The 12,514-nt window shown below is 45.6% G+C and overlaps 1 protein-coding gene across 1 annotated transcript in view; it reads right to left on the bottom strand.

The window, feature by feature from the left end:
- Positions 1-899: 899 nt before the first annotated feature.
- Positions 900-12,514, bottom strand: part of LOC308162495 (ubiquitin domain-containing protein 1-like) — a gene marked incomplete at its 3' end in the record, with an annotated part of 28,061 nt that continues 16,446 nt past the window's right edge. The window contains exons 2-4 of the mRNA XM_080536644.1: positions 2,298-2,525; positions 1,393-1,578; positions 900-1,111 (exon numbers count right to left, since the gene is read on the bottom strand). Coding sequence (XP_080392770.1) covers positions 900-1,111; positions 1,393-1,578; positions 2,298-2,472 — 573 coding nt within the window. The 5' untranslated portion in view covers positions 2,473-2,525. The remainder of the gene's footprint in view (positions 1,112-1,392; positions 1,579-2,297; positions 2,526-12,514) is intronic.

Here is a 12,514-nt window from a genome sequence, read left to right as displayed (position 1 = left end):
AAACATTTTTCTTTTCAAGATTCAAAAGAAAGAAAGATGCATGGAGGGGGGGGGTCTCCCAAAAAATATAAAAAGAAGAGCAATACAAAAAGCATATATGAACTAATTACAAAAAATATACACACATTTCCACAGCAATATTCAGCAACAATAGGTCCAGACCGTCCAGTGTCTTGAACTTAGAGGTGCAATTATTGAAATGGCATTGACAGATAGTCACCTAACGGCAACTTATATTCAGTTCCTCACTCTAGAAAAGAATCAGTCAGATCATCATTTATCATCTGTGTGTGTGTCTCTTCTCCACTCCCTCTGTCCTTGTCTCTCAACAAAGGGGTCTTCCACACCCTCTCGCCAACCCCAGTACACACAGCACAGATATGTTATCAGGCCAGTCCAGTTTTCAGAAGTTATTCACTGGAAAATACAATGTGAAAATATCTGCACTGCCACAGTACAAAATAGGTTAACAATTTAGTGTGAAAACCATGGAAGACCTTCTCTTTCCTCTCTCCCACCCTCTCTCACTCACTCCCTCCCTATCTCACTCCCTCTCTCACTCCCTCTCACTCCCTCCCTCTCTCACTCCCTCTCTCACTCCCTCTCTCACTCCCTCCCTCTCTCACTCCCTCTCTCACTCCCTCCCTCCCTCTCTCACTCCCTCTCTCACTCCCTCCCTCTCTCCCTCCCTCTCTCCCTCTCTCACTCCCTCTCTCACTCCCTCTCTCACTCCCTCTCTCACTCCCTCTCTCACTCCCTCTCTCACTCCCTCTCTCCCTCTCTCACTCCCTCCCTCCCTCTCTCACTCCCTCTCTCACTCCCTCCCTCCCTCTCTCACTCCCTCTCTCACTCCCTCTCTCACTCCCTCACTCCCTCTCTCTCTCACTCCCTCTCCTCAGTTAGAGTATGACAGGTGGGTTCTCGTTGACAATGACTTGGATGACAAAGTCCTTCTGCATCTTGATGTCCTGAAGCCGGGTCTTGTCGGTGAGGAGTTTTCCAGAGAAGAACCACCTCTGGTGGCCCACGTCAATGTTCTCCTGCCCGTGCAACAGTTTCTTCAGGTGGGAGATGGAGTCTGCCATGCTGGCCGTCAGACGTAGGTCCTTACCTGTCAAAAACACAGAGTCAAGTCAACTTGTTGCTGCCATTTGAACCATTGTGCACTGAGAATCATTCATCCCCTATCAACCCCTTGCCCCTACCTCCTAGGTGCTTGTGTAGATGTGAGGAATGTACAGGTATATACACAATGTGGCAGAACCATCAAGGGACCATTACCATACTGATCATACATATCCAATTCTCTCATGTAGCCCTAAGGTGCTTGGGGGGGGGGGGGGGGTAGGGGATACGGACTAGGAGTAGTTTTGGTATTCGACGTCAGTATACCTGATGACAGGCGGACGCGCAGCAGGAACTCCTGTTTGGGAGGAGGGGGTGGAGCTTCTTGCTCAGGGTGTTCAGAGGCTTTGCTCTCGTTGGTGCGCTCAGTGATGATGTTGATGGGAGGGGCTAGAGTGTAGGCGGGGAGCTGGTAGCGGTTTCCCAGCTCGTCGTAACACTCTGTCAGAGTACCTAGAAGGGAGGGGAGAGAAACAGGAACATCAGACACTCAAAGACCCTCGGTCACCATCTCAGCCGAAAAAAAGAAAAAAACTCCACTCCTAACCACTAATACTAAGCTCCATACCTCTAGAACCTTCCCTAACCACCACCGCATCTCCACTAACCCCATTGGTTAAAAAGAGAAAGAAAACAACAACAACAACAAAATAGAGCAGCCATCAATATTTTTCTTAATCTTAGATCAGCAAACCCCAAAAGGGTAAATGCTAAGGGTTGTAGATGGTTCAGTCTAGCAGGCTAAGGGTTGTAGATGGTTCAGTCTAGCAGGCTAAGGGTTGTAGATGGTTCAGTCTAGCAGGCTAAGGGTTGTAGATGGTTCAGTCTAGCAGGCAGTCAGCTGGGAGAAAATGTAAGGATACTGGGTGGTAGAACGCACATATCTAGGAAAAATCATGAAAGGTGGGTCCTGAGATTTGATGGAGTGCAAAGGTAGAATTTATTTTGTACTCACAGGGGTCAAATGACACCTCATGGCTGAGCCAGTGTTAATATCGGGAGTAAACATGTGCTGACAACCCAGACACACGCTTAAAAAGTGTGTGTCCATCCTGTCTATCAAGGTATCCACTCTTGTTACGCTGCCCTGTGAGCATTATGTAACCATCACAGTAATCTCAGAGCAACAGACAGGGTTCTGCGTGCATGAGTGAGTGTGTGTCTTAACTCACCATGTGGCAGGGTAATGCAAGCTCCGTCCACTATAGCCTGTGCCAGTTCCAGGTCGTCGCGCTCTACAGCCAGGGCTGCTGCTCTGAGCGCATCCCATATCTCTTTCCTCCCGTCAAAGGCTGGGGCTGTGTCCCAGAACTCATCTCTCTTACTGCAGAGCTGGCCCTCGGTCATGGGGTACTCACTCTTCCACTTGAGCCGCTCCTTCTTTAAAGGTTAATTCCGTCCTGAGGAGGAGAGGTACATCAGTCAGGGTTGAGGGCAGCATGGCCATAGATGGAAGTCTAGGCCAGTGCAGCTAAAAAGCATTACAATGCTGTGGAATGCATTTAACTAGACATGTAGGCCTCCGGACCAACCACTAATCATGCTCTGATATAAGTAAGTAAAAAGCAGAGCAGTAACACTCATGGTAAATAATGTTTTCAGAATTCACTGTAGCTGCCAATTCTTTTTTTTTTTTTCCAGATTTTATCCCTTTTTTCACCCAATTTGGTAGCCAATTGAACCCAGACTAGCTACTACCCAGACCCAGACTAGCTGACTGGCTCCTCGAGCCCAGCACCGTTATTCCAGCACCAGACGGGGGCGCTGTTGCGCGACGGATCCTTGTCCGGAACTACTCCTATACCCCCCTCGGGAGCGGCCGCCCAATATGCCGTTCCCCGTGTGTGCCCTGGCCATATCCGGGTCTGGCGAGCCGGGATACGAACCCCGGCCCCGGTGGGCAGCATGCACTAGTGGCCAGTGCTTAGACCGCTACACCACCGCGGGGCGTAGCTGCCAATTCTGAAGCTCTGCGTAACCTGGTTCAGTCTCCACTAGTAAGGTTGCCAGATTGGCACTGTACACATGCACAGAACTGAGACCAACACACACACACACACACACACACACACACACACACACACACACACAAAGGGAACCCGGAGATCAACAGTCTACCAGAACATGAGCTCGCCATATTTTATGCCTCTCTACAGTAGTATGATCAGCATCATCATACCTGGGGCGTGTTACTACCAGGGTGTGTAGGAGGGTTACTACCAGGGTGTGTGTAGGAGGGTTACTACCAGGGTGTGTGTGTAGGAGGGTTACTACCAGGGTGTGTGTGTGTAGGAGGGTTACTACCAGGGTGTGTGTAGCAGGGTTACTACCAGGGTGTGTGTGTAGGAGGGTGATATAATGTTCGTGACGCCATTTGATATAAGGAGATCTTTCTTGGTCACGTGGCCGGAACTTATATATTGATGACTCAGAGAGAAGGTTGAATCGTAATCATTGTATTAGGCAGATCTGGGTTGCATTCCCATGTACAGATGTTTCCAAGACAGCATGCTCTGTTAAGTCCAAGCTTCAAGCATGGCTACGACATGGCTGGTGCCGAGCCTGGCTGTGGCACAAAGAGATGCCAAGCCCAGTACTGATGTTTGTTACAGCTTATATACAGTTCTCAGAGAGGGAAATAGCTTTACCTCGTAACTTACAATACTTGACATTAGTTCCCATACATGGCTATGCTGTGTTCATGCTGTTCTGCTCTTGCTGACCACTGGGCTAAGGCTCCTATGTCCTTAGAGTTAAACTGGTCTCACTGTTACTTGATATGGTATGTGCCTGCTCCTAAATATGTTGTTGACTACTGAGAGTGGGCACACCTAAAATATGTTTAAGGTTAAACAATGAGTATTGCAATATTTGATAGGCACACAACAATTGGCATATAGTTACACAGAAACGCATCATATCAGCTCACTCTTTTTTTTCCCCATGATGTAAGATTAATTTGACTGGTAAATTATTTCTATTGAAAAACATATGGAGTTCTTAATAAAGTCAATGAATGACCACATCAGAAATAAATTAGGCATCGGTTCCATCATACAAAGTACATTATATGTCAATATAACAATGTCTGGAAGTAGATCTTCAATCAAAGGAACGGCCTTGTGTTTCTGGTAACAAGGAGTGCTATTTGATTCTTTGATGGTCATCAGTCTTGCACGTGTTCTTGCCTCTGTTCACAGCGTTAATAGGTTTTATTAACTTAAGACAATTTTAGCATTATCATTACACTACACCCCTCCTTTTCTTGACTTAAGTCTAAAGGCTCTCCATCAATGGATTGTGGAATTAACCTGCTCAGAAACAGTTGGAAACAAAAATACAGATGTTAAGCATAAGTTTGTTAATTGGGTTATCTGGACTGTTGTTCCCGTCCCTTAGAATTTCCTAGAAGAAAGTTTGTAAGTTCGTGCTGTTGAATTCAGCTGTTTACTGCTGATGACACTGTTAGTTGCGTGCGTCAGTACAATTGAACAATTATGACTACATAAAAGTATGTGTAAGTCTCTCTTGTCATCATCATGTCTCTGTCTTAAATCATAAGAATTAACATTTCCATTGTTTGTCACATTGAAATGTCATTAGTTTGTCTCATTTCTCTTGTTTCATCCGGCAATAGCTTCCTTCAGCATCTGCAACATTCTCTCCCCACTTCTGCAATGGTTAATATAGACCAGATCTGAACAGCATCTCGGTCTCTGAGTCCTTCGCTCAATGTCTCTTGATTTCCTTGATTCTGTCAGGAAATAGAATTGACAGGCATTGTCAGAATACATTCCAGGTCTTTCTTGCTGAATTGTGTTTTCTCCATCAGAAATGTCCTCCTTTGATGTTTCACAGTCTTAGAGTCTTAATGCGTATTTCTCTGTTCACTAAATCAATCAAAATGTTATATGTCTGCTGAATCAACACAGATTTGCATGATAATTTCAATATGAGACAAATTTGTCTATTTGTTGTATGTTGTAGCTCTATGTGTGTGTGTGTGTGTGTGTGTGTGTGTGTGTGTGTGTTTGGTTACAGGAGCAGTCTCCGTTCTATTAATAGCCTAGGGTCAGAGTTTTAACACTCACGCCCTGTTGTGAAGCTTGGTTCAGAAATATGGTTGTTATTTATTTCATTCTTAGTGATAACATTCTGCATGCCATACATAGTAGTTTGCTTCCCATGATGTTAATAGACATGCGGTTTTAGTAATCAATTATGTTGATTGAAACTTCTCTTAGAGTCTTTTAAATATTATGGCCAAATCTTTTCAAACGTAGTTTTCCTCAAAGTGCTGTGCTTTCAATCACGTATTTAAGGTCTTGTCCCTAACTTAATACACAATAAATATATTTCTGTACCTTACAGATAAACATAATAGACTTCTGCTTTGTTCCTTACAAAGTTCAGAATCTCAATAAATCCTAACTCTCAGTGTTTTGACCACCGTCTTTGACTATACAGCGCCTTCTACTCAAACTTTAATTATTTTTTATTTAGTACTTTCCAATATCAATACATCTCCTTTTTGAAAAATGTTTAGATTCGTTCTAGAACAGCAATTCAGGTTAAGCAAATAATTACATTGTGCCTTACCTGTTTCGCTGAATCTAGCATCCTGTTCGTTAGAAGCCATTTGATAATGTGTTCGTGACGCCATTTGATAATGTGTTCGTGACGCCATTTGATATAAGGAGATCTTTCTTGGTCACGTGGCCGGAACTTATATATTGATGACTCAGAGAGAAGGTTGAATCGTAATCATTGTATTAGGCAGATCTGGGTTGCATTCCCATGTACAGATGTTTCCAAGACAGCATGCTCTGTTAAGTCCAAGCTTCAAGCATGGCTACGACATGGCTGGTGCCGAGCCTGGCTGTGGCACAAAGAGATGCCAAGCCCAGTACTGATGTTTGTTACAGCTTATATACAGTTCTCAGAGAGGGAAATAGCTTTACCTCGTAACTTACAATACTTGACATTAGTTCCCATACATGGCTATGCTGTGTTCATGCTGTTCTGCTCTTGCTGACCACTGGGCTAAGGCTCCTATGTCCTTAGAGTTAAACTGGTCTCACTGTTACTTGATATGGTATGTGCCTGCTCCTAAATATGTTGTTGACTACTGAGAGTGGGCACACCTAAAATATGTTTAAGGTTAAACAATGAGTATTGCAATATTTGATAGGCACACAACAATTGGCATATAGTTACACAGAAACGCATCATATCAGCGGGTTACTACCAGGGTGTGTGTGTAGCAGGGTTACTACCAGGGTGTGTGTGTAGGAGGGTTACTACCAGGGTGTGTGTGTAGGAGGGTTACTACCAGGGTGTGTGTGTAGGAGGGTTACTACCAGGGTGTGTGTAGGAGGGTTACTACCAGGGTGTGTGTGTAGGAGGGTTACTACCAGGGTGTGTGTAGGAGGGTTACTACCAGGGTGTGTGTGTAGCAGGGTTACTACCAGTGTGTGTGTGTGTGTAGGAGGGTTACTACCAGGGTGTGTGTGTAGCAGGGTTACTACCAGGGTGTGTGTGTAGCAGGGTTACTACCAGGGTGTGTGTAGGAGGGTTACTACCAGGGTGTGTGTGTAGGAGGGTTACTACCAGGGTGTGTGTGTAGGAGGGTTACTACCAGGGTGTGCGTGTGACGTGGAAAGTACAGTAGCCCCTCGCCCCTCTCCTTCCCCCGACTCCTCTCCCTCTCCTCTCCTCTCCTCTCCCCCCCCCCTCCCCTCTCCCTCTCCTCCCCCTCCCTCTCCTCTCCTCCCCCTCCCTCTCCGCCCACTCACGTGACTGGGAGACGAAGGCTGCCACCGTGGCTCCGCAGCCAGAGAACTGAGGGCATCCCTGGGTGAGCCTGGCCAGCTGCTCCCTGACGGCCTGGGATACCTGGGACCCCTGGTCGTCCATGGGGGCCTGGTGCTCTACAGCGCCACACGCAGGACAGGAGGGGGTCAGCAGCAGAACACACAACTAAAGGTCTTTGCACACTGATGCAGTTTTTTTCGTATGCATATTTTTAAAATCCGTCATCCGAAAAAAAAGCGTTATGCACAGAGACAGACAGAGAGACAGACAGACAGACAGGCAGAAACAGACAGACAGACAGGCAGACTGCGTTTTCACCAATGTGGAGATACCAGTGGCGCTGCTCCAAATGGCCCTGTCGGACGTCTTATTATTCAGAAATCACATGAATCAAGTGGATATGAATCAAGTCAATATGAATCAAGTGGATATGAATCAAGTGGATATGAATCAAGTCAATATGAATCAAGTGGATATGAATCAAGTCAATATGAATCAAGTCAATATGAATCAAGTGGATATGAATCAAGTGGATATGAATCAAGTCAATATGAATCGTCGATATGAATCAAGTGGATATTAATCAAGTCAATATGAATCAAGTGGATATTAATCAAGTCAATATGAATCAAGTGGATATGAATCAAGTCAATATGAATCAAGTGGATATGAATCAAGTCAATATGAATCAAGTGGATATGAATCAAGTAGATATGAATCAACTATCAAGTCAATATGAATCAAGTGGATATGAATCAAGTGGATATGAATCAAGTCAATATGAATCAAGTGGATATGAATCAAGTCAATATGAATCAAGTGGATATGAATCAAGTCAATATGAATCAAGTGGATATGAATCAAGTAGATATGAATCAAGTCAATATGAATCAAGTGGATATGAATCAAGTCAATATGAATCAAGTCAATATGAATCAAGTGGATATGAATCAAGTGGATATGAATCAAGTCAATATGAATCAAGTCGATATGAATCAAGTGGATATGAATCAAGTCAATATGAATCAAGTGGATATGAATCAAGTCAATATGAATCAAGTGGATATGAATCAAGTCAATATGAATCAAGTGGATATGAATCAAGCAGATATGAATCAAGTCAATATGAATCAAGTGGATATGAATCAAGTCAATATGAATCAAGTCAATATGAATCAAGTGGATATGAATCAAGTCAATATGAATCAAGTGGATATGAATCAAGTCAATATGAATCAAGTGGATATGAATCAAGTCAATATGAATCAAGTCAATATGAATCAAGTGGATATGAATCAAGTGGATATGAATCAAGTGGACATGAATCAAGTGAGTTTCAACCTTGAGGGGTGTGATACAAAGTATTCTTGGTCCTTTCCTGCGCTTCACAAAGAAGGCCCAGAAGAGGATGTTCTTCCTCCGGCAGCTGAGGAAACTCAGGCTGCCGAGGTCCATGATGGTCCAGTTCTACACGGCCATCATAGAATCCATCCTCACCCACTCCATCATCACCTGGTTCCCTGCTGCAACGACCAAGGACAAGGCCAAGTTGCAGCGGGTGCGACGTTCAGCAGAGAGGGTGATCGGCTGTCCCTTGCCCTCCCTCAACTCCCTGCATGACACCAGGGCTCTGAGGAGGGCAAGGAAGATCATGGCTGACCCCTTCCACCCCGGCCACGGCCTCCTCACCCTGCTTCCCTCTGGAAGAAGGTTGCGGCTGCCTAAGGCACTTAAGGCCCGCCACAGGCTCAGCTTCTACCCCTCAGCCGCCAGGCTGTTAAATGACTCTGGCTTCCCCCCCCCCCCCGCCCCCAAGTCTGCCCAGGACTGAACTGGACTCACTGTAAAAAACTCTGCACTGCACTTTACTTTATACCGCACTATCCAATGCACTGTTGTCTGTCCTGTGTTGTTGTTGTGTTGTCCTGTTTTTTGATATGTGAAAAAAAGTATAAACGCACTTGCTGTGGTGACGAAGCAAATTCCTATATGTGTAATGCATAGTGGCAATAAACGTTATCTCAATCTCTCAACAGTTAAAAGTGCCACCTCTAGATTGCTTAGGGAACCCATAATGGACTGTACACCAACATATTTCCAAGGCTATAAACATGATTACTACCACTGTCCTCAGCAACACTTGTAGAATATGGATCAAGTGAGTTTCAGCCATGAGGGGTGACACACAGCTGTGTCTTGTCATGTCAATTCTACTAATTAACCACTAATAAAGACACACATGAGTTGCTAGGCTCACAAGAATTGACCCCTAAGGACACACGATGTGATGAAGCTAAGTCTCCTCAGGTTATTAACACTAGAACAGCCATGAGGGATCATGACCCCTGTGAGGAAAGAAAAATTTGATATCTTTGCACTTTGATCACATTTCAGGACCCTCCTTTCATGACTTGTCCGAGATATGTGCGTTCTACCACCCAGTATCCTTACATTTTCAAAATCACATCAGGATAAGCTAGTATAAAGCTATTTTGCAGTTTTTCTGTGTAGTCAGGTTCATGTTTCAATTTAAACTTTCGTGGGATTTTTTTGGGGATTTGCTAATCTATACATTTTTGGAAAGGGCATTGTATGAGGAATCAGAAAATATATGTTTCCATTTGCACAGATGTCTGAAAGGCGGCCATCTTGGCATTTACAAAATGGCCGCCATAATACACACGTTTTGTAATATCTTGGCTTCTAAATAAGCTAGAACATTGATTTTAACTGCTAAACCTACATTTTCAGGGTCAATGAATCCAATGGTTGGAGTTACAAAGCAATTTTTTGTATTCTTCTTCTTAAAAAAAAAAAGTATATGGGCACAGGCAGCCATTGCTCTGCAGGATCCATAGGCTAATTGGATCCCCTGCCAAATTGGTACTCCAAACATGAGGATGGCATGCTTAAACCAACAACCACAGACGTCCTCCCAGCCCCAAAGTCCATCATTGAGATGGTACAATGCAAATGCAAAACTGACTGTTCTTCTGGCAGATGTTCATGCAGAGCTAAGAACTTAGCCTGTACCGACATGTGCAGCAGCCAGTGCCAGAACGATGACGATTCCCAAGCTGTGACGCACGAAAGTGATGATGATGAACTAATCTAACAGCCCAGCTCACATTGGCACGCATTGGACTCGCCATTCACATATCACATCACACATAGCATAAACGCTTATACATAGTCAAGAGACACAACCCGCCTGTCATTACACATAGAGTAAATACACATCCCACAAACAGAACAACCAGCACACCATACACTCCCCACATTCCTCCCATTCATTTATTTTGTTTCATTCCCTATTTTTATCATTAAATATGATATACAGAGCTTATTCTCCATGCCGCACCCGCCTTGAAGTCCTGCCTGAGAGCGTTCCTCTCTTCCTGTTTGCGCCAACTCAAGATCCCCAAAATCTGGCGAAGAGCCCTAGTTGTTGCGATCCCTAAACCGAATAAGCCTGAAGGGGACCCTAAGAGTTACCGTCCCATCTCTCTGTTATGCATCCCCTTCAAGATCCTCGAGACGGGGCCGTCTTTATAGACCTGACGGCTGCCTACGATACCGTATGGCATCGCGGCCTCACCTGCAAGCTGCTCCGCCTGCTGCCGGACAGGCACATGGTCAGAATGATCATGGAGCTCATCCGTAACCGCAGCTTTACCCTTACCACCGGTTGCGGACAGCTAAGCAGGCTTCGACGCCTTAAGAACGGCGTCCCTCAGGGATCGGTCCTGGCCCCCCTCCTCTATAATATCTACACCTATGACCTGCCCAACACACTCTCGCGGAAGTACGCCTACGCAGACGACCTCGCAGTATGGTGTACTCTGCTGGAAATTGGCAGTCTGTGGAGGGGATTCTGAGCCAGGACATGCAGACACTAGTGGCATACTTCCGGAAATGGAGATTGAAGCTTAGCGAGGCAAAGACGGTGTCGGCTGCCTTCCACCTTAACAACAGGGAGGCTAAATGTGAGCTTAGAGTATACCTAGATGGAACTCCCCTGCCATGTTCCGCTGAGCCAATCTATCTCGGCGTGACATTGGACAGGACGCTCACGTTTCGCCGGCACCTCGAGTCACTGCGCAAGAAGTTAACAGCTCGTGTGGCGTTGATGAGGCGACTGGTTGGCTCAGGCTGGGGCGCCGGCGCAAAGACCTTGCACACGGCAGCCCTAGCCCTCCTTTATTCAACTAGTGAATACTGCGCCCCAGTATGGTGTCGCAGTGCCCACACCCGCCTCATCGACTCGCCTATAAACGAAGCCTTGCGGTTTGTGACAGGATGCCTGCGTCCTACCCCCGTGGACAACCTTCCCACCCTAACAGGCATCCAGCCCGCAGGCCTCTGCCGCATGGGAGCCACAGCACGTCTCGCCTGCCGGGCCGTGGAGCTTAATAACCATCTGCTCCACGATAGGCTCACTATAACAGCGGAGCCCTCCCAGCGTCTCAAGTCGAGACACCCATTTGTGCCTGCCGCACAGGATCTCAGGCAGCAATGCAGAGATCTTAACATCAGTGCGGCAGGATGGGCGGATTATATGTGGCGCGCGGAGTGGGAGGCAAACACCTCCAAACTCCGCGACCATATCCCAGTCGCCGGCCCTAGGCCCCTCGGGATGGACTTGCCAAGGCTATCCTGGGTGAGGCTCAATCGTCTCCGGACCGGCATCGGGCGTTTCCGCTCATCAATGCACAGATGGGGCTTGGCCCCAAATGCGTCGTGCGAGTGTGGCGCAGAGGACCAAACCGCAGACCATGTTATCCTGGATTGCCTGGTGTACCACCCACCCAACGGGATGCATGTTCTGTCGGTACTAGATGACGAGACGATGATGTGGTGAGCCCCTCAACCAGGTCTCGGGGTGGTAAAAGGGTAGCCCCTCGGCCCCGAGCATGGTGGAGTGGAGAGGAAAACAACTACCCATACCCCGAAAGAAGATCATTAAATATGCCATTAGGCTAAAGATTTACCTGCCTCTGTATTGCCTTACTGGTTGCTGGCTGTTGCCATAACATCCAAAAATTTATAGATTAGCAAATCCCCCCAAAAAGCCAACAAAAGTTTAAATCATAACATCGAGACTATCTAATGCAAAAGGTTGTCGTGATCATACTGTGGTCTGTGGACTCACGTATGGAAGTAATAGAAAAACGACAATTTCTTAAAGTATAAGTTACACATTTTTATGTGATGATATAAAAAAAATAAAAAAATAAAAAATAGCTTTGTATTGGATTCCTTGACCCTGAAAATGTAGGTTTAGCAGTTAAAATGTTCTAGCTTATTTAGAAGCCAAGATATTACAAAACGTGTGTATTATGGCGGCCATTTCTTAAATGCCAAGATGGCCGCCTTTCAGACATCTGTGCAAATGGAAACATGTATTTTCTGATTCCTCATACAATGCCCTTTCCAAAAATGTATAGATTAGCAAATCCCCAAAAAATTCCCACGAAATTATATAACAAACCTGACTAGTGTAGGAGGCAGGCTAGTTTACAAGCGGCCAACTAGTGGTGGTTGTGTGAAAGTAGCAGGTTAGCATTGTAAAGAG

This window comes from Nansenia antarctica, assembly GCF_963989245.1.
Source record: "Nansenia antarctica genome assembly, chromosome: 1".
NCBI lineage: Eukaryota > Metazoa > Chordata > Actinopteri > Argentiniformes > Microstomatidae > Nansenia > Nansenia antarctica.
This window is presented reverse-complemented; position numbering and strand designations above follow the sequence as displayed.